This window comes from Camelina sativa, chromosome 10, assembly GCF_030686135.1.
Source record: "Camelina sativa cultivar CO46 ecotype springtype chromosome 10, ASM3068613v1".
Lineage (NCBI taxonomy): Eukaryota > Viridiplantae > Streptophyta > Magnoliopsida > Brassicales > Brassicaceae > Camelina > Camelina sativa.
In genome coordinates, this window is record NC_141889.1 from 23,932,901 (window position 1) to 23,957,170 (window position 24,270).

The following is a 24,270-nucleotide window of genomic DNA, read 5'->3' on the forward strand; positions in this document are numbered from 1 at the left end:
GTGGCTGCAGGTACAAGGGCTTTTTATAGGAGATGAGGTGGAAGCCCTAAAAATACAAAATGTCAAAGTAGTCAACGACTCGGTCAACTCGACCAGCGCTCGGTCGAGTGGGGGGGTCGAGCTGGCTTCTCTCGTGCGTTCTCCACTCGGTCGAGTCCTCCTCAGCACACGGTCGAGTGGTGGTCGAGTGGTGCGGTCGAGTTGGACTCCGGACCTTGATTCTACAGCCTTAACTCTCTTGTTTTCTCCTCAGGATTGCTTCACTTCTCCTCATCATTGCTTCCATGCTCCTTAAGCTCCAAAATCACCTGTTTATGCATGAAAAGATGCAAATGCAATGCAACTACACTCTAATGCATGATTAGTCCTAAAGCTACACAATAATGGCCTAAATGGATAGCAAAAGATGCAAAAGTTGTGAATAAACTAAAGGAAAACCAGGTAAAATATATGAACATCAAATTCGTAACTCACAAGGACCCATAGCACCAAAAAGATTAATGAGAGGCCCGAGAGATGTCCAAGAATCATACTTAGAAAAGAGCATTCATCTCGTTCCTAAGTTGACACCTGAGCATTTCCTTCAAGGTGGGTTTAATCTCAATCAGCTTCCTTACATTCCACGAGAGCCGAGAAGAAGCGTCCATAAGCCAATAGCTCCTCCTCCCAAAGATGTTGTTATCTAACCACCGCACCCAAAGAGATCTTGTTATAGAAAACAGATACCAGACTTGTTTCATCCTAAACACAGTGGCAAACTCCTCAAGAGACCGAATACCCAGACCACCTTCTTGCTTTGTTTTATAAACATCCTTCCAAGCAACGCGCCCCCCTCTAGCAGAATCAATCGCATTCTTCCAAAGAAAAGCGGCACATAGAGAATCAACCTTCTTATAAAATCCTTTTGGAAGGACAAACACTTGACTCCAGAAGTTAACCTTTCCATAGATCACTGAGACTATCAACCGGATCTTTCCAACATAAGAGAGATATTTCACAGTCCATGAGTGAAGATGGCTCGTTATCTTTTGAATGAAAGGTTGAAGAGAAGCCATGGTGAGCTTGGTTGGGCTCAAAGGAAGACCCAGATACCAAGTTGGAAACTGACCAAGTCTAACACCAATAAGGCGTGATAACCCTGCAGCTTCGGCTTCCTCAAACCGCCCTAAGAAAATCTCTCATTTGGTGGGATTCATATCCAAACCTGATAGATGACGGAATTGCTGCAGAATACCAGAGATGCAAATCAGGGAATGTTCTGCTCCATTAGAGAAAACAAGGAGATTGATAACTCTCTAATTTATATGTTTTTAGCATCCTTTATTGTCCATATTTTGCATTGTTCATACCTCTAACTTAGCATTTTTAGGTCATTAACTGTAGGAATTCACTTTTAGACCATTTAGGGTGTTGCATTTCTGCATTTGCATATTTTGGATGAAAACAGGTGCTAAAGAGCCAAAAATGGGGAAAAACAAGGACAATCCGAGCATGTACCCGAAGGAGCCATCGAGCTGCAAGAACAAGTCCAAACCCCAACACGATCGAGGAGGATCTGAGAGCATGAAGAACAACCCAAAGATCCACCTGAGGAGTAACCCGACTTCACCCTCGTGTACTCCATCGAGTAGACCATCGGGCAGGTCTGGGAAACTAGGTCAAAAGGGTTTCCATATATAAACCCCCTCCTCTCCTAGCTCGCAAAGCAGCACGCCGCAGACCCTCAAACCAGAGAGCGAGAGCTTCTGTGAGAGAACTGAGCGACTCAAACATTTTCCTTTTCGTTTTGCATTTTTATTTCATAGTTTTGATAGTTTTCTTAGATTTCTATCTTGTACTCTTTCTACTATACTCTATCTTTTAATACAATGCAAGTTTCATTCATTTTCGTTATTTTGTTCCTTCTTATCATGTTCAAGTAGTGTAGTAAAGTTTCTAGGGATGGGATAGATGATTTTGTGTTCTTGATCGGTTAGGATGCGTTAGTTTGATTGTAAATGATTGATAGATTTCCTTCTAGGTTGGTGTTCTTAATGATGTCAATAGACCGAGAGGTTGAGATTAGATCTAGGGCGTTTCAGAGACCGAGAGGTGTAGATGAGATGCGTGAATTAGCCAATGCTAGAGGTTTACTTGACTCTGAGTAAGGGATTAGATGAGTTTGAGTTTACTGACAATAATAAATCGTTCTTAATGCCTGCTTGTTCATATTGCTAGTGCGAGAGTGTGGTAAGTGATCAAGGTTGATTGTTGCTAGTGCGAGAGTATGGTGACAAGGTTTTAGAGATTCATTGTCTAGGAAATAATTGCTTGAGGCATGTAAGGCATCTTTACTGGTCTAGAATACTTAGGATTCGATTACCCTATCCTTAGGAGCTTTCGTATTTTATTTGTTTACATTTTCTTTACTTACTCGACCACTTACCCGATCAGGTACATGATAACCTGCATCGAGTAATACCTCGAGCTGTTCATATCTCATTTGCTTACTCGATCACCCCACTCGATCCTGTACTCGACTGCTTGCATCGAGTGCTTAGGTCGTGTGGTTTCTTTGTTTATATTCCTTTCTTTTATTTATTTTAGGACTGTTAGAACAAAAACCATATCTGCTTGGCTTGACTTGTATTGTCCTGATTATATCCTTCCTGCTAGCAATAGACAACCATTCGTATTGATAACCCTTTGTACTACAACTGCATAGGGAATTGATACCATGGGTGAAAACCCAACTATCAGAGATCATCGGAAAAAGACAGATGAGTTAGTTGAGGGGAGAGACACAACAGATGTGCAGAGAATACACCCTCCTCTTAACCCATGATCCAACATTCTAAAGAGCACCTCCATGACCATGATGAACAGATACAAAGATATACATTCTCCTTGTCTTAAACCCTGCTTCCCTTCAAAGAAACTTGTCAGTTCTCCGTTAATGGAGATTGAAAAACTTGGAGTGGAGATACATTTCTTGATCCAGGTCCTGAAGAGCGGTAGAAATTGGAGAGATTTTAGTATCTTAAGGACAAAATCCCAACAAACAATATCAAAAGCCTTCCTTATGTCAACTTTGAGAAGGGAACTCTTCGGGCAGGAAAACTTGTCATAGTTGCGGATCAGCTCCGAGGCCAGCAAAACGTTCTCCCCGAGACTCCTCCCACTAAGGAAAGCTGCCTGATTTGGAGACATAAACTCCATAAGCCTGGGCTTGGGTCGAGTGGCCAAGATTTTAGAAATAATCTTGTATGCAAGATTACAACAGCTGATAGGCCGGAACTCCAAGAGAGCAGAAGCTTCAGCTATCTTCGGTATAAGGGAAATGACAGTAGTGTTCATGTCCTTAAGGAGCCAACCATTACGGAAGAATTCCTGAACTGCATTGATAAGATCTTCCCCAACAGTGGACCAAGCTGACTTGTAGAACTCTACAGGAAACCATCCGGTCCAGGGCTTTTGTTAGAATGCATGGTGAAAAGTGCATCCCTAATCTCCTCTGCTGACACTTCCCGCAGCAAATCAAAAGTCTGAGACTGCAAACATCTAAAAGGGATCAGGTTTTGCAGATGCTCAACAGAAGCAGGCGACTCTTGCATTTCAGTAGAACCACGAACTGACTTGAAGTATTCAACAACATTCTGGTTAAGCTCCTCCGGCGACATGATCTTGCTACCATCCACATCCCTAAAGAAATGTATATGATTCTGGGAATTACTCTGCAACACCATCTGGTGAAAGAAGGATGTCTTCCTGTCTCCAAGAGCTAACCACTGGATACGAGACTTTTGCATATAAAACGTTTCCTCTGTAGATAGGAGCATGTGCCACGCTGCATAAGCAATATTCTCCTCTCTTGCTAACTCCTTCGATGGGGAATAAGTAACTGGCTCTGGATTGCTGCAACCTCTGCAGCTTTCTCTTTCACCCTCAGAGAGATCCCACTAAAATGCGTCTTGTTGAGCAACCGAATACTAGGCTTTAGAAGCTTCAAAGCACGCACCAACTTAAACTGAGCAGGCCCAATTATGGAATTGGCTGACCATTCGGACTCAATGAGATCAGAGTACTTCGGATGCTCCACAATGTGGTTATAGAACTTGGAAGGCATTTTTACCACTTGTGAAGGCTTGGAACCGAGAATAGACAAGGAGCATGATTGGACTGACCGGGTTCCAAGAATTCCGAATACGAATCATGGAAGCTCCTAGCCTCAACGCGTTTAGAGATTGGATCCTCCTCTCTATGGTTCCACCAAGTGAAAGGCAGGCCTTTAGACGATGCTTCAAAGAGATTAGATCCCTGGAGGGCCAATTCAAAGTCACTGACTCCCAGGATATCTACAGGCTCTTCCGGAAACGAAGAATCTGATTGAAGTCCCTTATCACCGCCCAAGGACTAGACGCTAGAGGGGTAGAGGCATGGAGGTGAACCAGCTCCTCCCAAAGCGAAATCCTCTCCTCTGGAAGATTAAATCCATATACAAAAGTGACCATGAGGTTGATATTCTCCGCCTGCATAAAGAAACCACATGTGATGGCCTGAGCAGACTCTTGATAAACCACAGCCGTAACTATATGATCCCACACCACCACAATTCTCGCCGTATTATGATAGTCAAAATTCTCACAAAACTTCCAACCACGAGGAACCGCTTTCAAAACTCTTTGCAAATTCTTTGGTTGAATCTTGGTTTCCAAAAAAGCTCCAAAAAGAGGCCGATGGATATTAATCCATTCCTTAGTCATTACTAGCCTTCTATGGCTATTTAAGCCTCCCATGTTCCATCCAAAAAATATACTTACCAACATTAATTAGTTACTCGCAGCCTTATGGCTGCTATGCTTACGCCTAACCAAAATAAACGGCTCCTCCACTTCAACTACACCAGTCGGCACAAAAGAGGAAGGACGAGCAGCCTTCGATTGTACCAGCGGGTCCTGCCCCTCAATATTTGAACCTCCATGGTTATCAAAAGACTGATCCCGCAAAACATTTGAAGCAAGAACCTTTTTTACCATGGCTCTTGGATCTTACAGCACGCCTGCTTTGACAAGGCCCTTTACCGGTACCACGTCCATCTCTACTCTTTGATCTGGAATGCGTGCTTTAATCCCTTCTTGGTAAGAGCTTAGGACAACGAGAAGCAGAGTGACCAAAATCTTCACACGAGCTGAACTTTGTAGGAAGCCACGAGTAAGCAACATCAATCTGGAGTTCTCTCTCGTCAATTAAACCTAAGACCAACTTAGAAGGCAGCTCCGTAAGCAAATTCACCTCAACAACAACCTTAGCAACCTCAAATGTCTCCCTCATTGCAGTCTCCGGATGAAGGGATTTAGGCTCACCAACACTTGAGGCAATACTGGCTAGACTCTCATCAGTGAACAAGTAGTAGGGAATTCCCCTAAACTCCACAACTACCTGAGCTTTAGTTAGCGGAGGCTTCTCTGGAGTAAATTCTGGAGACCAAGGGGCAATGAACATGGGATGTCCGGTTATGTTATACAGATTCCGACTCAAGAGAATCGGTCGAGATTTGGCATTGGTGACACGAAGAAGAAAGGTATCAAGGCCAATACGATGGACGAATATTCTGGGGCCTGAACGATCCCATAGAGCATTAACCACTCCTACGATTCGACCCATCTACGGAGGAGGGCCGTGGAACTGTGCGTAGACATAGTCCTTGAACTCCTCCTTAGCTGCTGCAACACTCTCATCTGGGATGAGAATGAAAGGGACTCCAGAGACATGCTTAGTAGGACAACCAACTTTCCCCAATACAGCTCCTGGCTTGGCCACACTTGCATAAGATCATGGGGGAATGGCAGCCACCTTATCTTATTGGGAGGGAACAGCCGCATGAAGGGAATCCTGAGGAGAGAAGGAGGAGACGAATTCCTCTTCCACCGGAGCAGAGGTGGCGGAACCCACGGCAATAGCCGGAGCCTTAGTCGCTGCAGGAGCAGAAACTGACGGAACTATAGCCAGCTCCTTAGCAGTCACTTGAGGAGAGCCAGGAACCCAAACCGAAGTATGAGAAGATGAAGCTATCACAGGTTGGGAACGGGTCAGATCCAGATCTGGGACATGGTGAGATAGATCTGCCGACACAACCTGGGGGTGAGAGAGATCTGCAGACGCAACCTGAGGGGGAGAATCCCCCTGGACAGAGGAAGTTTTCTTTACGGAAGAAGCCGCCGACGAGATGGGAAGTATAGTCGGAGCAGCTTTCGAGGACAACTTACTGAGAGACTGACGAGGGAACTGAGGCGGAGGAGGAACCAGGGGACGCGGTTTCTTCTTCTTTCCCATTGAACAGGAGCCGAAAGCCGGCGAGACTTGGGATGTCTCGGGAAAAAGGACAGAGAACGTTTTAAGGGTTAAATATCTTACTTACTCACATGAGTTAAAACTGTGCGAAGAGGAGCAAGATGCTCTCATACCATAACAGAATGTGAAAGATCCATGAAGAAGATAAAGCTGAGTGCATCGATTGATAAACAACAAATTTTAGTAAGAAAAACCACTGAACTAAAATCTCTCGTATATGACGTCACTTGATGATTGAATTGTCCAAAATTTTGGCTGAGTTAACACTACGACACGGTTGAATCAACTTTTTCCGGCTGGCTAAGTTATGAACAACGGTTGACTTGTTAGATGTCGTTACGACTGAGTTATGGTTAAGCACTATAACTCAGCCTTCATAAGATGACTTATCGGACAACTCAGCCATTTTCGGCTGACTTAGAAGAAAAAGATTAATTACTAGAATATAATTCAGTTACGGCTTATTTATTAAACGATACGGCTAAGTTACAAATTTCAGTTGAGTTATGACATTAAGCGGCTGAATTTGGCAGCCATTTTTTTGCGTTTTAATTACTGTAATAGTATTCATGTTGCGGCTGATGTTCGTTTGGTGGCTGACTTACCACTTCGGACGCATGATCTATGTCAGCATTCCATGTCATCATCTTCTCCTGAAATACGTAACGTCATTCCTTCGACTCTTGTTCTTCAACTGGTTAAAAAGTGTTCTTCACCTTGTTTTCCCCCTTGTTTTTCTCCTTGTTCTTAACTTCTTAATTACACTCATTCTAATTAATTTCCTCGTTCTTCTTCATCTTATATCATTGATCCAGTTCTGGTAATTGTTATTTCCGATAATTGGGTAAAGAAACACAAATATGTATTTAAGCAACACCCATGTTCGCGAACTAAACAAATTGGGCACAATGTGAAAACTTGTCGGATGTAGTATTGTTGTAATAGAATTATTTTATTTTGTGTAATAACTCAGCCGTCAAGCATTATAACTCTGCTGTCATATTAATCGACCAGACATTTTGTTTTCTGCTTTCAGATTATTTCTTGTGATAACTCAGCTACAAAACATTATAACTCAGCCTTCATATGAATCGACGAGACCTTTCGTTTTCCCGTAAATACTATAACGTAGTCGTCAAGTCGTATAAATGAGTCGTTTGCTTTCAGATTATTTCTTGTGATAACTCAGCCACAAAACATTATAACTCAGTCGTCATGTGAATCGATGAGACATTTCGTTTTCTTGTAAATAATATAACTCAGCCGTCACATATATACCGGAACTCGAAAACGAAGGCGGCTTAGACGGAAACGAACAAGACAACGATGACGGAGAGAGAGAGAGAGAGAGAGAGAGAGAGAGGATATCGATTAAGGACGGGGAAAGATGACGGTGAAAGAGTAGAGAAAGACAGAGCATCGCCGGCGTAATAGGGTTCGGCGACGAGCGAGAAAGAGTTTTTTTTTTCGGGTTGTGAACAGTAAAAACCTTTCAGTTTTCCTTTTATTTTTCTAATCAAAATCGATAAAATAAATCCAAGGGGTAAATTGTAATAACACCCAATGCACTAAATATCTGAGGAATTTTTAGAAAATGTGTACATATTATTAATAATAACAAAGACTTTTTTACTTGGAACCAGGGGCGGATACAGAGCATAGAGAGGGTTGGGCACGTACCCAACACTGATTTTTTCAAAAAAAAAATATATATAATCTTTTTATATAAAGTTGGGTTTTGAAAGTTAGTCATTAACAAGATTTTTACATGTGTCAAGTTATCAATCTGAGATTTTGACATGTGTAAATATTTAATAGGAAGAATTTGATTACAACAAAAAAAAAAATATTTTGTTTTAAAAAATGTGAATAAAGTAAAAATATAATTATAAAAAATTTCAGAATTTAGAAAAAAAACCAAAGTTTTTTAAATAATTATAAGGAGATTATATATATATATATATATATTATAAAATTCGAAATTATAATATTATTTACTTATTTTTATTTTTAAGTGATTAATTATTAAAAAATAGAAAAAAGGATTAAGGAAAATATACTTTTAATTATTAATTCTAAATTTTGTACTCACTTCTATATAATTAAAGATCGCCTCATATTTAAATAATTTAATAAAAACATTGCTTTCAACTTTGTTTAATTGGGAATATATTTTAATGGGAAGGTAAATTTTTCTTATTTTTGTAAGCCAAAATTTTCTACTACTTTCTCCTTTTTCAGTTAGGAATAGGTAAGATTAATATGTTGACAAAAAAAAAGATTAATATATGAGTACTCTTTTTCTAATACTGTACTTTACAATTATTGTAGTATTTTTAGATTGTTTTAATTTATAGTTTAATCTTTGAATGATTTGGGATTCATATATTAACATGCTTATAATTTTCTATTGTTTCTTCAATTATGTCAAATTAATTTTCTTTCAATTTCTCAACCTTGATTGGTTGGTCATAAACCTTTTTTTTTTTTGCAAACATAATTGTTACCATTATTTATTCAATCTCAAAGGGATATAACGAATAAAAACTCATCAACCTAATGAATTGATAAAATAGGCTAATCAAATACAAGCGTACAACAAACATAGATAGATAGATTGGAAAAAAATAAATCGTTGTTGATAGATCCATAGGAGCTCAAAGACTCTAACACCTTGGTTTGCGGAAATGTTTAAAAGAATTGATTTAGCCACATACGTCACCAAAATGCACTTATTTTTTCAGTCGAGGGTCTTGAGAGAACTTCATGATGGGTGACCTTTATGGAAGGGATTTTCGAAATTGTGCGAGTGAGAACAAAACACAAGAAAATATCATTTGTTGATTTGTAAGGTCGGTAATCAAGTTTTTAAAGACTTCCAGACGTAACAAACCGGCCGTCGAATATGGGTTGGTCCACAAGCCGGGAATAGATGTAGGGCCCATTTGGGAAGGTGGGCCCATGGACTGAGAGTAGACATGGGCTCACTAAACAATGTGGCGGTTGAAGCTTTACAGAGACAGAGGTTACATCATGGTGTTTCAAAGACACTTCCACGAATACATTGAGAAATTTAGCATTAGTTTCTATCAAAATATTTTGTGACGATTGAAAAAGGTTTTGACGTTTATTGGTCGTCGGAGCAAGCAATTTGGAGATAGCAAAAAGACGTGAACATTTTCTCTCCACACAGGATGAAGGCAGAGCCGAGGTTCTCTCTGAGGTGGAGAAGGTTGGACACAAGGTTATCTACCCAACAGAGGAAGGTGGAGGAGGTTGGACGCAAGGTTATCTCTCCAAAGGAGGAAGATGGAGCCAAGGTTCTCTCCATGATGGAGGAAGTTGGACGCAAGGTTCTCTCCATAAGGGATGAGCGCGGAGCCGAAGTTTTTTCCATGGCGGTCATACATTATTGTGATGATACATCATTGATTAGTATATTATGTTATCTATAAACACATTAAGCCAACTATTTTACTTTCACTTTGGCATAGTTATTATCACGAATACATTGGGAAATTTAATATTAGTTACTATCAAATTTTTTTTTTGTAAAGTTAGAAAATTTGTTTTATTTCATTGGTTGTCGGAACAAGCCATTTTGAGATAGCAAAAAGACGTGAACATATTTTCTCCACATAGGAGGAGGGCAGAGCCGAGGTTCTCCCTATGGTAGAGAAGGTTGGACATAAAGTTATCTCCGCAAGGGATGAAGGTGGAGGAGATTGGACGCAAGGTCATCTCTCCAAGGGAGAAAGGCGGAGCCAAAGTTCTCTCCATGATTGAGGAGGTTGGACGCAAGGATCTCTCCATAAGGGATGAAGGCGGCGCCGATGTTTTCTCCATGGTGGTCATACATTATTGTGATGATACATCATTGATTAGTATATTATGTAATAAATTTTTGATTCAAAATGTTTTTTGAGCCAACAATTTTAGTAATTAAAAAACTACGCAGAAGTGAAAGTAATATAGGTTGCTTAATGTGTTTATATAGACAGTTTCTAGATGGTGATAAAAAATATTTTTATAACATACAAGAGTACATTTAGGTATAAAAAAAATATTTTTAATAGTAACATACATAAAAGATTTGTAAATGGATATAAATCAGTGTATTATAACAAAAATAAAATTTATATATAACATATAACTAATTTTAATAAATTTAATTTCATTTATAAAAATTTAAACCCGCACATCGGGCGGGTCCTCATCTAGGTTAAATATATGACTTTGACTTAACTAAATAAAAAAGTTGTTTCACTGTATACAAAAAATCGTAAAACTCCAAACCAATCTCATAATTAATGTTTCAGCCCAAAATAATTAAACAGAAAAAAGCCCATAAGTGATTTTTTAGTCTTGCAATGATAGATTAGTTTTAGACCTAGTTTTTTTTTTGACAATTAAATTGTTTTTCTACTGTTACTTTTTTTTTTGGCTTTTCCTTAGTTCTGAAGCCATTAAACATGTCTACCGTAAGTATTTTCTTATTAATATATATTAAAATTACAGTAGAAAAAATTTAATTTTATTCAGTTTTGACGAAATCTTTCTCTTTCGTTGTTTATAACTTTGTAAAGGATGTCTGTTGTCTTTTATTTGATAATTTATTTGTATACCAATTTTGAAATCTAAACTTTGTTTTTACTATGTTAGTAACTTAATATAATCGTGTTTTTGTTAGGTACCAATTAATAATTACTTTAAAAGAAAGTTTGAAGCAACGTCGGAAAAAGCTCCGATAGATTTGCCTTGGGATCCAGTAGATAGAAAAAAAATATCAGAGTATCATCCTCGCGAATGAGATGAGATAAGACGAAAATATTTGATTAGAGATCCTTGTCAACCTCGGGGTCATGATTTTCCTAAAACACTATCAGGACAAAAGTTGAGACGATTCAATCCATAATGGTTTGAATCGCCGCGGAGTCGGAGCTATGGAAGGAGTTTGAGGAAAGATTCTAAAGCCATGGTCGACCACCAAGGGTTTCAAAAGTTGACAATGAGTACCACGAGAAAAAACTCAAGGACGGGCTTGTTCCTCTTTTGGATGATATCGCCGAGGAAGAAAAGGTCCTGGACTTGCAAGATGTGTTCAGGAGGTATACCTTCAATGCAACTCTAATGACAGTAACTGGGTGTCATGATCCTAGATCTCTCTCTATTGAAATGTCAAAGGTTGATGATTTTGGTAAAGCTCTCAACGATATAGGAGAAGGGATTATGTATAGGCATGTTATTATGTTAAACCAAAGTTCTTGTGGAAGCTCCAAATATGGGTTGGATTCGGACAAGAGACGAAGTTGTATGAAAGCTAACGCCACTTTAAATCGAACTTGTAGAAAGTTTGTATTAGATAAGAGAGAAGATATAAGATCATAAGAGAATTCTAGTGGAGAAGGTCAGGATCTTTTGACATCCCACATGAAGCTAAATGCAACTATGTACTTTAAGTACCATGATGAGGAGAAGGTTCTTAGAGACACCATGTTTGCTTTCATTCTAGCCGGCAGAGATACCACTGCTTCTGCGCTCACTTGGTTCTTTTGGCGTTTGTCCCAAAACCCTCATGTTGTCACTAACATTCGCCAAGAGATCAACACAAATCTACCAAGAATAACCACGGGAGCTGGACCAGCTCGTGATGTCGTCTTATGATCCATGGAGTTCTTGAACAAACTAGTGTATTTACGTGGTGCCTTGTATGAAGCAATGAGACTCCACCCTCCGATTCCATTTGCGCGCTTGTCTCCCGTAAAACCAGATGTGCTTCCAAGTGGGCATAGAGTCGACCCAAGTATGAAGATTGTAATCTTTATTTACGCGTTGGGGAGGATGAACGCAGTATGGGGAGAAGATGCTTTGGATTTTAACCCCAAGAGATGGGTTTAGGAAACAAGAGGATTTATACAAGTGTCTTCCTCCAAGTTAAAGCTATACATTTAATGCAGGCCCAAGAGCTTGCCTGGGTAAGGAGGTAGCTATAACTCTAATGAAGACAGTTGTGGTGGAAATATTACAAAACTATAATATTGAAGTTGTCCAAGGCCAAAAGATGCTCATCTTCTGCAATATAAATGGTCGAAATGTTTTTATGTTTATACTTGGGCTTTCTTCTATATGATTCTTTTTCTTTTTAGGATTAGAAAGAGTCACCATTATTACACTCATTCATACTAAAGGTTTTGTATGCATATTTATCATTTCAAATTAGTCACTTAAAGTTATAAATTCCATAGCATCTTTTTAAAAAATGGGATAGTTTTTACTGTAGCATCAAATTAGTTATGGAATGAGAGGATCTTTGAAGAAAATTTTGCAAACCAACTCTCGATTAATTTATGAAAATCAGAAGCATTAGTTGGCAACACTTACCATTTCGACCCAAAGAGACACTAAACCGACTCGGAAGCGCTCGTTGTTCCATGTGCTCATTCTTTAATGGTTCGGGTAGACTTATCTAGACATTCATAATTGTCGTTAACATACGGAAAAAATCTGAAAAATACACGCCATCTAATTTTTTTTTGCCGTTTAATTCCTTTAGTTATTAAATTTCTTAAAAAAATACTTGATTTAATTTTTATTGTCTTAAAAAATCTTCATTTTATTAATAATGGTAGATTCATACTTACGACATAATGACTGTTAACTCTAATGATGGAAATGTTAATCAGGGTTAAATTATAACCTCACATGGTTAATTAGAGGGAACTATAACCCTATATGAAGATTTTTAAAGTCAACGGAAATTAAACCAGATATTTTTTAGGAAATTTAATAACTAGAAGAATTAAACAGCAAAAAAAATTAAATGGCTTATTTTTAGGGGTTTTTTCCCATTAATATATGCATTAAACCATCTCCAGTAGTGTTTAAAATTCAAATTTTGCAATTTTATTTATTTATTTTTCAAGATGAATAATAATTGAATAATAATTTATATATTTGAAAGAATACTATTCACATCTTTCCATTTTTAAAGTGAACAATTATTTTTTATAAAATGATCCAAATATATATGTTTTAACAAGTTTTTATTCTTTACCAAATAAATTGTATTTTCTAATTAATTTTAAAATTCATATTGTTATTTTACCAAATCAAATTAAAAATAAATATTCAATAATAACTTATAAATAATAAGAAAAGAACAGCTTCACATCCTATCCTCAAGCATGGTTTTCGAGTCAAACACAATAAAACATAATCATCTTTACAAAATTTCCTACTCCTATCAAGTTATTTGGTTATACTCGTTATTAGTAGGATCATGTCTACTTTCAACAAGAAATATATGGAAGAGTTAGTGTTAATGTTGGAATGGCTAAAAATCAAAGTTTAGGCTAAAATTCATTGAAAATAGTTTTTCTTATGATTGTATTGGTAATAATTAATCCAGCAAAAAGGATTGTTCCCGGCAGGTTCAATGAAAAATGGGAATGAAATAAATGGTGAATGGTTAGGATACTTCGTCTTTATAAATATATAGGCGCGTGAACGTTTTGTACGTCGTGTATCTATTTATATTGTTTCATTTAGTTTTTTTTTGTTATAATTCTGGCGAGTTCCATGTAGTTAAACAAATGCTTTAGGAAGATTATTCTTTAATAGATAAGCTGAAATATATTAAAATTGAGTTAGAAAAACATCGCTTGAGGTGCTTTATACAACCGTATAAGATGAGAACGTAACTGAAGGGATGTGAATTAAGTTCAATTGCTTATAATTTATTCATCCTGAATCAAATCTTTATACAAATTAGTGAGAAGTCAAAAATTGAATTTAGGTGTACTCAAATTTCTTAATCATGTTTTGTTATTAGAAATTCACATTCCATATTTTATCAAAAATTGTTTTAGATAATGTATTTTATTTAGATAATTTTCATATTTTCTTTGACTATTTTTTAATATTTAATTTAGATTTGGGATATTCCGATATTTTATCCGATAACTTTTGGTATTTCCAGTATATTTAGTCGGTTAATCAGTGTAAAAATAACTAATACTTTTCGAATTTCAGTTTCCGAATACAGTATATTTTAGTTTGGTATCAATTATTTTGATTCGGTACTGGTTCTCTTGATTCTTGAATTTAATCCATTTGTATATATTTTTTAAAAATAATTCGGTTCACTTTCGGTTCAATACTTTCGGTTTGGTTATAATAATTCGGTTCACTTTCGGTTAAACGCCTTATCCGTTTTTAAATGGGCTTTGACCCTCTCACAATATTGCTTTTTGTTTTTTTACATTGTAGGCCTTTCTAAGGCTTTTTTTTTTGTTTTTGTTTTCGTTTTTGTTTTTTCCCCTTCGTCTCAAGAGATCAATCACAGTCTCTCTCTCGTCTCGCCGGAGTTTCGTCTCACCGGAGTGTAGATTTCGTCATACCTCCTCGGAACCATGAACTCTCCTGACCTAGATGAGCAACTAGAAGCCGACATGTATAGTAACTTGCCTTCTCGAAACGATTCTTCAACAGTGAGGAGAAATCGAAGCTCGGGTAGATCGAAACATTCAGAGACAGAGCAACGAAGAAGAAGCAAAATCAATGAAAGGTTAATAAAATGTTCAAAAGTTTGGATTTTTATCTGATTTTATTAAATGGGTCGGTCGGTCTATACTGAGTAGAAGCTTTCCTGATTTGTGATTCTTTGGTGGGTACAGGTTTCAGAGTTTAATGGACATTATACCTCAGAATCAGAAACGTGATAAAGCTTCTTTCTTATTGGAGGTTAGTTAAAAAGAATGTATAGCCTTGGAACAGAACATGTGTTTCAGAATCAGAATCATGTTTTATTCTTTTACGTTGTATCTCATCAGGTTATAGAGTATATTCACTTTCTTCAAGAAAAAGTTCAGTTGTATGAAGGTTCTCACCAAATGTGGTTTCAAACACCAACCAAACTGATTCCTTGGGTATATTCTTTCTCCTATATCTTTGGTTGGGTTCCATCATTCTTTACTGTAGTGGTCTGTTTTGACAACAGTTTTATGTAACTTTGATGCAGGGAAATAATCTTGGGTCTGTTGTGGAGGTTGGTGACCATCCTCAACTCGGTAAAAGCTTTTCAAGTAATAATGAAGTTGCTGCTTCTTCTGGTTTCCTCTTGGATATGCAAAATTCTGTGGATTCTGATATCGACCCAGCAGTTAGTACCAAGATTCTCGAACACAGTCCTATTTCAGCTTATGTACCTACCGAGCCTTTGCCGCAGTTTGTTCAGCATGACTTTTGGCAACCAAATCCAAGCTGTGGACCAATTACGTGCAATACCAATGAACTGGTAAACTCGGAAGAAAAAACATCACCCAGCTTGTCCACTGTCTGCTCAGAAAGGTAAGATTTACATAGATGGAAAAAAGCTTTTGTGTGTTCTTTTAGTTCTCTTTAATATAGTAAAGTGTTGATTAAGGTTATAGTTAGGTATGCAAAGATCCTAACTGATATTGTACTTGGAACAGACTCAGGGTTCTAAAATAGTACCAGTGGAGGAGATATTTAGAAGGAAGCTCATACTGGTTTATGGTTTGACTTTGACAGGGTACTACACACACTGACTGAAGCATTCAAGTCATCAGGTGTCAACATGTCAGAGACTGTGATTTCTGTGCAGTTAAGCCTTCGGAAAAGAGCAGATCGTGAGTTTTCTGTCACTGCATTTGGTTCTGAGGTATGCCTGTAAACATTTTTTACATTTGAAAAAAAACGAACGAATAAGCAGTCCACTACTATGCAAGACTGCAAGTGATTGTTATATACGTATGCCCGTTAATCTTAAATTGTATTTTGATGGTTTGATCTATTTTGCTAGGATAAGTGTGATAGCATCGCGGATCAAGAAGGGAACTCTCCTACTGAAACAAGAAGCTACTGGAAAGATTTAAATCATTCCGAGAAGAGAATAAGACGATAAAAAATCTGGTTTTCTACTTTCAACTGTATCACTGTTTGATATTTGTTATCCGTGAGTCGGGTTCAATTTGGTCCAGGGTATCAGTAGGTTTAGATTGGTGTATATAGTTTGCTACTTCTGTCGAGCTGCAACTATTCTCATGACTAAGTAGAAAAGAAGAGATGTAGCCACTTTCAAAACTCCATAAGCAGAGATTACTCTATTTAATGGCATTTTTTTCAAGTATATGGTCTCCTAAATATATAACTCGTTGCCCTTCTCTTTCTTACACTGCTGTACTCAAACTAGTACAAGTTAAAAACTCATATTTATACTTTACTCTTATGTAAATATGACTGTCATATACAACAGATCTCTCAACAGATATGTAAGTGTTTGGTATGTATATTATGAAACTCTTGTTCGAGTACACAAGACAAGATGCTAGAACAATATAGAGATGAAGAGTAGACTCCGTAACAGCAAAGCCTCTGCCTACTCAGAGTCTTCACTCCTCTTTGCTGACTCATCCACTTGTGCAACCTCAGGATTAGCCCATGTTTCACTCTTCTCACTTCCTTTCTTCTTCTTCAGTCCTTGAACCGTATCAGTATCCAACTCAGCAATAGATCATCAAATCAAATGCCTGCATACATCCAAAAGATAGCTCATTCAGTTAACAATTTCACATGACGTAAAACACTGCTTTGCTCCACGCGCGATCAAGCGAGTTCAGGAGTAAAAAACTGAGAAGTTGTGGGCAAGACCAAGCCTGAAGTAAAGAATAATCACGTACAGAAGCAGACTTGTAAGCAACCAAAGTGCTTTCAGCAGCTTCTTTCCTCTTAGCACCAACCTTAAACTCAGCAAGATACCTGTGATAGTCTCCCTTCATTTTTAGCTAAAACACTTTTTGGTTTATATAGTCGAAAGCTGGATGTAAACGAGCCAACGAGGAGAATCCTTTGGTTTGCGTGGTACAGGAAAATGAGGAAACTATATTGAATTCTTCTCACATTTTTGGTTCATATATGATATATTTCAAGTTCTTTTTTGGGTTTTCATCAGCTATTTTCAGGCAATTATATGTTCAAATCTCAAGTTTTTATGTAGACATGTCTCATTGTAAAGTTGTGACAATACGGTTTGGTTTGTAAAGATTAATAAACTTTTGAGACTATTCACTGTTTTGGATTGTATGTTATTGTATAAAATTAAATACACAACAACAACAACAACAAAAAAATGAAACAAAAACGAAGCTGCAGAGAAACTTCCTAAATATTTTTCACTACTCTTTTCATTCTCGGGGAAAAGGAAATACCAATAGGGACAAAATCGTAATTATAACATTACCCTAATCATCCATATTAACTTGATCACAACGGCTATAATTAGTTACTAATTACAATTAATTAAAACACTAAACTCGAAAGAAGAATGGAAAAAACAAAAAACCCTACCCCTCATGTAGTATATAAGCAAGAGAAGGCACTTGTTCTCTTCAGTTTCGATAGTTTCTCTCCTCCTCTCAATAACAATTTCCTTTTTTCCTGATCACGTCTTTCACTCGCACAACTTTTTGAGTTTCTTTTTAAATTTTCCCATTCAATCACCATGAGTATGAATCATCTCACGGTCACGGATTCAGGTAAGGATATGTGGTCGAATCTGTTTTTACTTGTGGATACTGCGGTTATGGTTCGGGAAGAAGAACAACGTCGTCGCCGTGGAGAAGACGATAGCGAGAAGAGCTTCTTCTATCTTTTCCCGAGGAAGAAAAGGTCTTCTTTGGTGAAGAGAAGATACGCACAACAAAACCCTAATGGGACTTTGATGATGTCTTCTGCATCTTCATCGTTCGTGAACCTTCGTTGTTATAATTACCCTTCGTTACTCCTGGGTTACAACACGGCTAAGTCTGCGAAGACAGAGACGAACGACCCTAGTTACGAACCATGCCTAAAGGAGAACACGACAAGCCGCAAGAGGCGTGCCGTGCAACAGAGGAAGAGTGGTAATTTCAAGAAAGCAAAGGTTGCTACTTTCCCAAGGAGGACGGATACAGAGACACCGGAGTGGATTTTTCAGGTGATGAGAAGAATGAGAGCTGATGCCGCAAACCCGTTGCTAATATTTGAGAAGGGTCTAAAAGCGAGTGATGTGAAATCAGGCCAGAGTCGTCTCTTAATCCCATTCCAGCAGCTCATCAGGAACGACTTCTTGACGCCAGGGGAGCATCGAGCAATAGATAAAGACGATGAGAATATTGGTGTTGGAGCGATTTTTGTAAACCAAAGATGTGAAAAGTGGGGTGTGCGTTTTAAGATATGGGCGATGGAGAAAGACAGTGGACACGGGACCTTGAATTACGCTTTGAACTGGGGGTGGAACGATGTCGTCAAGGGTAACCACTTAAAACAGGACGACAAGATCAGTCTTTGGACTTTCAGGTGCCGTGGAGTACTCTGCTTTGCTCTTGAGACATACTAAGCTTCTTCATTAATTTGCTATATATCTGATAATATTTCTTCTGCACAATCATTGAACTTGAGTAATAACTTCTAGGAAGTGTTAATTAGGTAGTTACATTAAGGGGGTTTACTATGGTTTTGATGTTAAACTCGGTTGGGTTCATCTCTTCTATTATATTAGTAGTAACTTGTCTAAACCAAATGTTGTTTCAGATATTTTCTCTCGTCTGAATTGAACGTTTTTTTCATAAATAAATATGGTTTCTTGTTTTGTCTACTTTAGTTATTACTGCACTGTTCAAATACCTTTGTGATGGAAATAATCAACACAATACACAGAGCGAAACAATAAAATCATGAAAAAACAAGTTTAGATTACTGCACCTGTTCACTAAGCTATTCAGGTGATTCTTGAGGTTTTCCGTATATAGTAGTAACTTGTTGGAAGTCTTACTTGGAATGTGAGTGTACTGTAGTTCTCTCCTCTGTAACTGTCTCAGATCTTCACATTGTTTGAATAAATTGTTACAAAATAAAGTGACTTCTTCTGCTTCCATGCTGCCTCCTTGATCTCATCTCCTGCTTCGTCCTAATGAGTATTGACCAGAAGAAACAAACAATCATCTCAAATTACAAAACTAAAGTTCCCAAGTTGAGGTTGCTTTAAGGAAATGTTCAGTTCGAATAGGGAAATAAAGATAAACATGGTGTGAACAATGATCAAATACTGCATAATCAGAGTACTGTCCTTGTATGATTCAGAGTCTTCACTCCTCTTTACGGTTGATATGTAGAACACTAGTAAGCCATGACAGATAGTGATTGTCCTGTAAATCGCAGCCACTTCGTCTCATCATCTTCTGATACTTAAAAAAAGCTGTTCCTTTGTCCAATTGGATCCAAAGTGAGAAACATGAACAAGAATCCTGGAGTTGTCGAATTCTTGACATTGTTTCGAACTTAAATGGCCATGCCTTAAGGCGATTTCTCTGCTTATGTTGTTGCTTCCTTCTTCTGCCCCGCAGAAGCATTTTGTCGAACACCTTGTAGGCATCAAAGTCCACCTTACCATCAGATGATATATTTTAGCTTGAATCGAAGAAAAATCAACTCTAATGTTGCAATCGATTCAGTTTCACCTAATGAAACTTGTTGAAACCTCAACAAAACTCATTGTCACGTTCGTCGGACCACCATTGTTAAAGGTTTAGAGTACTCATAGCGTTTCTTCACAATACCATCAATCATCAGCCAGCATAAATCACAATATATATAGATGAAGAGTAATAGACTCCGTAACAGCAAAGCCTCTGGCTTACTCAGAGTCTTTCACTCCTCTTGGCTTCTTTCACTCCTCTTGTGCCACCTCAGCATTTGCCCCTGTTTCACTCTTCTCACTTCCTTGAATCGTATGATCAGTATCCAACCCAGCAATAGCATCATCAAAATGAAATGCCTTTCTCAGATTCAAAAGATAGCTCATTCAGTTAACAATTTCACATGACGTAAAATATTGCTTTGCAAGGCTCCAAGCGTTAGCAGGAGTAAAACACTGAGAAGTTGTGGGCAAGACCAAGCATGAAGTAAAAAGAATCACTTAATAATAATTTTTTGCTCTCCCAAAAAAGCTGTCTTATCTCCCAAAATTGACTTCTCTCCCAAAAAACGCGATCCCATTGTTTCGACCTCCACCTTCGCCAATCTTGACGTCGGTCCCCACCAACGGCGGACCCAAAGTAGAAGCTAGGGGGATCAACTGACCTTGGTAAAATCTTAAAAAACATTGTTTTGTATGTAAATAATTGAAGTTTCATTAGTTCAGTTGGTTTTTTTGAATGTGCTGACACCTCCAAACCTAAGTTCAACAGTCCCATTCTATATCAATATTCTCTTTTTTCTATTTTAAATATCTAACTGTGTAAAAATAAAAATTTTGACCTGGGTAAAAAAATTTCTTGGGTCCGCCACTGGTCCCCACCGCCCCTCACGGGCAAAACAGAAAAAGAAACCACCTCGCGATATCCCCACTGGATCCCCAACGTCAGATTCGTCTTCTTCGAAGGGTAATCCGCCTGAATCTCCTCTATCAGCTGGGGTCGCATCGTCCTCCTCAACTGCAAAACTTTTGCATGCATCCCATGAGATCCCAGCCAACACAGTACTCACTGATTCCTGCAACACAGTCCCTCCGGCGGCTGTCGATGTGGCAATTATAAACCCTAGATCTGAAAATATGATGGAATTAGCTATAAATGTCATCACGGTGGTAAATGTACCTGCAATTGAAGCCCCGATAACCGCTATTGCGTCCCCCTCTGCGGTTCCACCTCGATCTCCGATTCTTGAGCAAAAATCGCAGATTCCAGCAGAAAGACCCTGGAAAGATTTAGTCAGCGGCAACACCGTCCAGCTAGAGAAAAAGGGTACCCCATTTACCCTTGACACGGGAGAAGCCTGCGTCACCATACCTAATTCGGTCATAGAGATGAATAAAAAAGCATGGGACAGTTTCATTCTCGGCCAATTCTACGAAGAGCCTCCACACCGAGGAGTTGTACATGCTATTGTCAATGGTATTTGGAGCAGGCAGAGAAGTGATATTACGGTATCAAAGCTTGAGGGTCACTCGTTCTTGTTCAAAGTACCATGCCCGAATGCTAGGCATAGGATTCTAAGCCAATGTCTGTGGCAAGTTGATGGAAAAACAATGTTTGTTGCCAAATGGGCAGCAGATGTGACTCCAAAGAAGCCGGAACTATCTATGGTCCTTGTATGGCTTGATTTCCATGGAGTTCCTTTAGAGCTCTTCAATAGGGAAGGACTTGAGCACATCGCTGGATTGGTGGGCATCCAGTCTGTCTTCACCCGCAAACAGAGAAGCTTACCGACATTGAAGTTGCTAAGGTCTACACTGTCATCGACCCTAGAAAGCCTCTCCCTGAAGCTGTCAATGCAAGGTTTGAATCTGGTCAGATCAAACGTATTCGAGTATCCAGTCCTTGGCTCCCCTCCCTCTGTAGTCACTGCAAAAAGGTTGGTCACACGGTTGCTCGTTGTACTAATGCCCCTCCGAAGTGATCAACAACCTTAAAAAGAGTGATCAAAGACTTCAGTAAGGATAACTATTCAAACCTAGAGAAGAGAGTCACTGAAGCTTTTGAGGACCTTCAAAACTGTCAACATGTCATGCTTTCCTCACCGTCTGTTCAAGCGGCACTGTTGGAAAGAGAAGCTCACACAAAATGGTGTATGCTAGAAAATGTAGAGGAGTCTTTCCTCAGGCAAAAATCGCGCATTTGTTGGCTTGAAGAGGGGGATAAATGTTTAAAGTTTTTCCACAGGATTGTTATGTCACGGCTAAACAATAATCAAATTCTGTTTCTCCTTAATGACGAAGACCAGATTGTCGAATCGAAATGTGGAGTCCAGCAGCTTGCTGTTGACTTTTATCAAAACCTGCTCGGTAACAAAGGTCAATCTCGTACTCCTTCGACTGATGAGATAGCAGCGATTGTGCGCCAACGTTGTTCTACTTCAGCTATCCAGGTACTGTCTTCTCTTTTCACGCCTCATTAGATCAAGAATGCCCTCTTCTGATTGCCAAAAAATAAAGCACTAGGCCTGATGGTTATTGTGCAGAGTTTTTTACGGCTCAATGGAGCACGATGGGACCAGATTTGATAGAAGCGGTCATGGAATTTTACCACTCTGGCAAGATCCCAAAGCAATGGAATTCTACTTTGCTAACTCTGATCCCAAAAACACCAAATGCATCCAGGATGACGGATTTTAGACCTATTGCATGCTGCAACACTGTTTACAAAGTCGTTGATAACTCTCTAATTTATATGTTTTTAGCATTTTTTTTTGTCCATATTTTGCATTTTTCATACCTCTAACTTAGCATTTTTAGGTCATTAACTGTAGGAATTCACTTTTAGACCATTTAGGGTGATGCATTTATGCATTTGCATATTTTAGATGAAAACAGGTGCTAAAGAGCCAAAAATGGGGGAAAACAAGGACAATCCGAACATGTACCCGAAGGAGCCATCGAACTGCAAGAACAAGTCTTAACCCCAACACGATCGAGGAGGATCCGAGAGCATGAAGAACAACCCGAAGATCCACCCGAGGAGTAACCCGACTTCACCCTCTTGTACCCCATCGAGTAGGCCATCAGGCAGGTCTAGGAAGCCAGGTCAAAAGGGTTTCCATATATAAACCCCCTCCTCTCCTAGCTTGCAAGGGAGCACGCCGCAGACCCTCAAACCAGAGAGCGAGAGCTTCTGTGAGAGAACTGAGCGACTCAAACATTTTCCTTTTCGTTTTGCATTTTTATTTCATAGTTTTCTTAGATTTCTATCTTGTACTCTTTCTACTCTACTCTATCTTTTAATACAATGCAAGTTTCATTCATTTTCGTTATTTTGTTCTTTGTTATCATGTCCGAGTAGTGTAGTAAAGTTTCTAGGGATGGGATAGATGATCTTGTGTTCTTGATCGGTTAGGATGCCTTAGTTTGATTGTAAATGATTGATAGATTTCCTTCTAGGTTGGTGTTCTTAATGTTGTCAATAGACCGAGAGGTTGAGATTAGATCTATGGCGTTTCAGCGACCGAGAGGTGTAGATGAGATGCGTGAATTAGCCAATGCTAGAGGTTTACTTGACTCTGAGTAAGAGATTAGATGAGTTTGAGTTTACTGACAATAATGAATCGTTCTTAATGCATGCTTGTTCATATTGCTAGTGCGAGAGTGTGGTAAGTGATCAAGGTTGATTGTTGCTAGTGCGAGAGTGTGGTGACAAGATTTTAGAGATTCATTGTCTAGGAAATAATTGCTTGAGGCATGTAAGGCATCTGTACTGGTCTAGAATACTTAGGATTCGATTACCTCATCCTTAGGAGCTTTCGTATTTTATTTGTTTACATTTTCTTTACTTACTCGACCACTTACCCGATCAGGTACATGATAACCTGCATCGAGTAATACCTCGAGCTGTTCATATCTCATTTGCTTACTCGATCACCCCACTCGATCCTGTACTCGACTGCTTGCATCGAGTGCTTAGGTCGTGTGGTTTCTTTGTTTATATTCCTTTCTTTTATTTATTTTAGGACTGTTAGAACAAAAACCCTATCTGCTTGGCTTGACTTGTATTGTCCTGATTATATCCTTCCTGCTAGCAATAGACAACCATTTGGATTGATAACCCTTTGTACTACAACTGCATAGGGAATTGATACCCTGGGTGAAAACCCTACTATCAGTCGTGTCAAAGCTTCTTGCCAACAAATTAAAGACGGTATTGCCAGACATTATTGCAAACACTCAATCTGCCTTCATACCTGGTAGGTTGCTCGTTGAAATGTACTTCTTGCAACAAAACTTGTTCAAGGCTATAATCAAAAGCACATCACCGAGAGAGGTATGCTAAAGATAGACTTGAAAAAGGCATTTGACTCTGTGCAATGGGGATTCATCATCAACATCCTCAAAGCAATGAATTTCCCAATCCATTTTGTGACGCTTATTAAAGAGTGTATCACGACTCTGAG

General features: G+C 38.5%; 2 protein-coding genes and 2 pseudogenes across 4 annotated transcripts; 3 read left to right on the forward strand and 1 right to left on the reverse strand.

Moving 5' to 3' along the window:
* Nucleotides 1–533: 533 nt before the first annotated feature.
* LOC147937261 (uncharacterized) lies at nt 534–1,055 on the reverse strand. Its single transcript, XM_087468726.1, has one exon. The coding sequence runs from the start codon at nt 1,053–1,055 to the stop codon at nt 534–536; it is 522 nt and encodes a 173-aa protein (XP_087324852.1).
* Nucleotides 1,056–9,308: 8,253 nt separating this feature from the next.
* On the forward strand, nt 9,309–12,460 carry LOC147937262 (alkane hydroxylase MAH1 pseudogene; annotated as a pseudogene).
* Nucleotides 12,461–14,569: 2,109 nt separating this feature from the next.
* LOC104719548 (transcription factor BIM3) lies at nt 14,570–16,480 on the forward strand. 2 transcript variants are annotated; one of them, XM_010437492.3, is made up of 6 exons: nt 14,570–14,896; nt 15,006–15,072; nt 15,162–15,257; nt 15,350–15,678; nt 15,883–16,012; nt 16,154–16,480. In XM_010437492.3, the coding sequence occupies exons 1-6, from the start codon at nt 14,742–14,744 to the stop codon at nt 16,253–16,255; spliced, it is 879 nt and encodes a 292-aa protein (XP_010435794.1). In that variant the 5' UTR covers nt 14,570–14,741; the 3' UTR covers nt 16,256–16,480. The 2 variants fall into 2 exon arrangements, 1 of the variants encoding a protein (XP_010435794.1); XR_015568005.1 differs by having other exon boundaries at nt 14,575–14,896; nt 15,804–16,012.
* A 1,150-nt stretch (nt 16,481–17,630) lies between these two features.
* Nucleotides 17,631–19,960, forward strand: LOC104720598 (putative B3 domain-containing protein At5g35780 pseudogene; annotated as a pseudogene). The gene has a single exon (XR_015568224.1). The product of XR_015568224.1 is annotated as a putative B3 domain-containing protein At5g35780 pseudogene (transcript).
* Nucleotides 19,961–24,270: the final 4,310 nt, after the last annotated feature.

Coding starts and splice junctions, on each gene's coding strand:
- LOC147937261 (XM_087468726.1), bottom strand. CDS start 1,055: ATGGCTTCTCTTCAACCTTTCATTCAAAAGATAACGAGCCATCTTCAC.
- LOC104719548 (XM_010437492.3), top strand. CDS start 14,742: ATGAACTCTCCTGACCTAGATGAGCAACTAGAAGCCGACATGTATAGT. Junction 15,258..15,349: donor CAACCAAACTGATTCCTTGG/GTATATTCTTTC, acceptor ACTTTGATGCAG/GGAAATAATCTTGGGTCTGT. Junction 16,013..16,153: donor TCACTGCATTTGGTTCTGAG/GTATGCCTGTAA, acceptor CTATTTTGCTAG/GATAAGTGTGATAGCATCGC.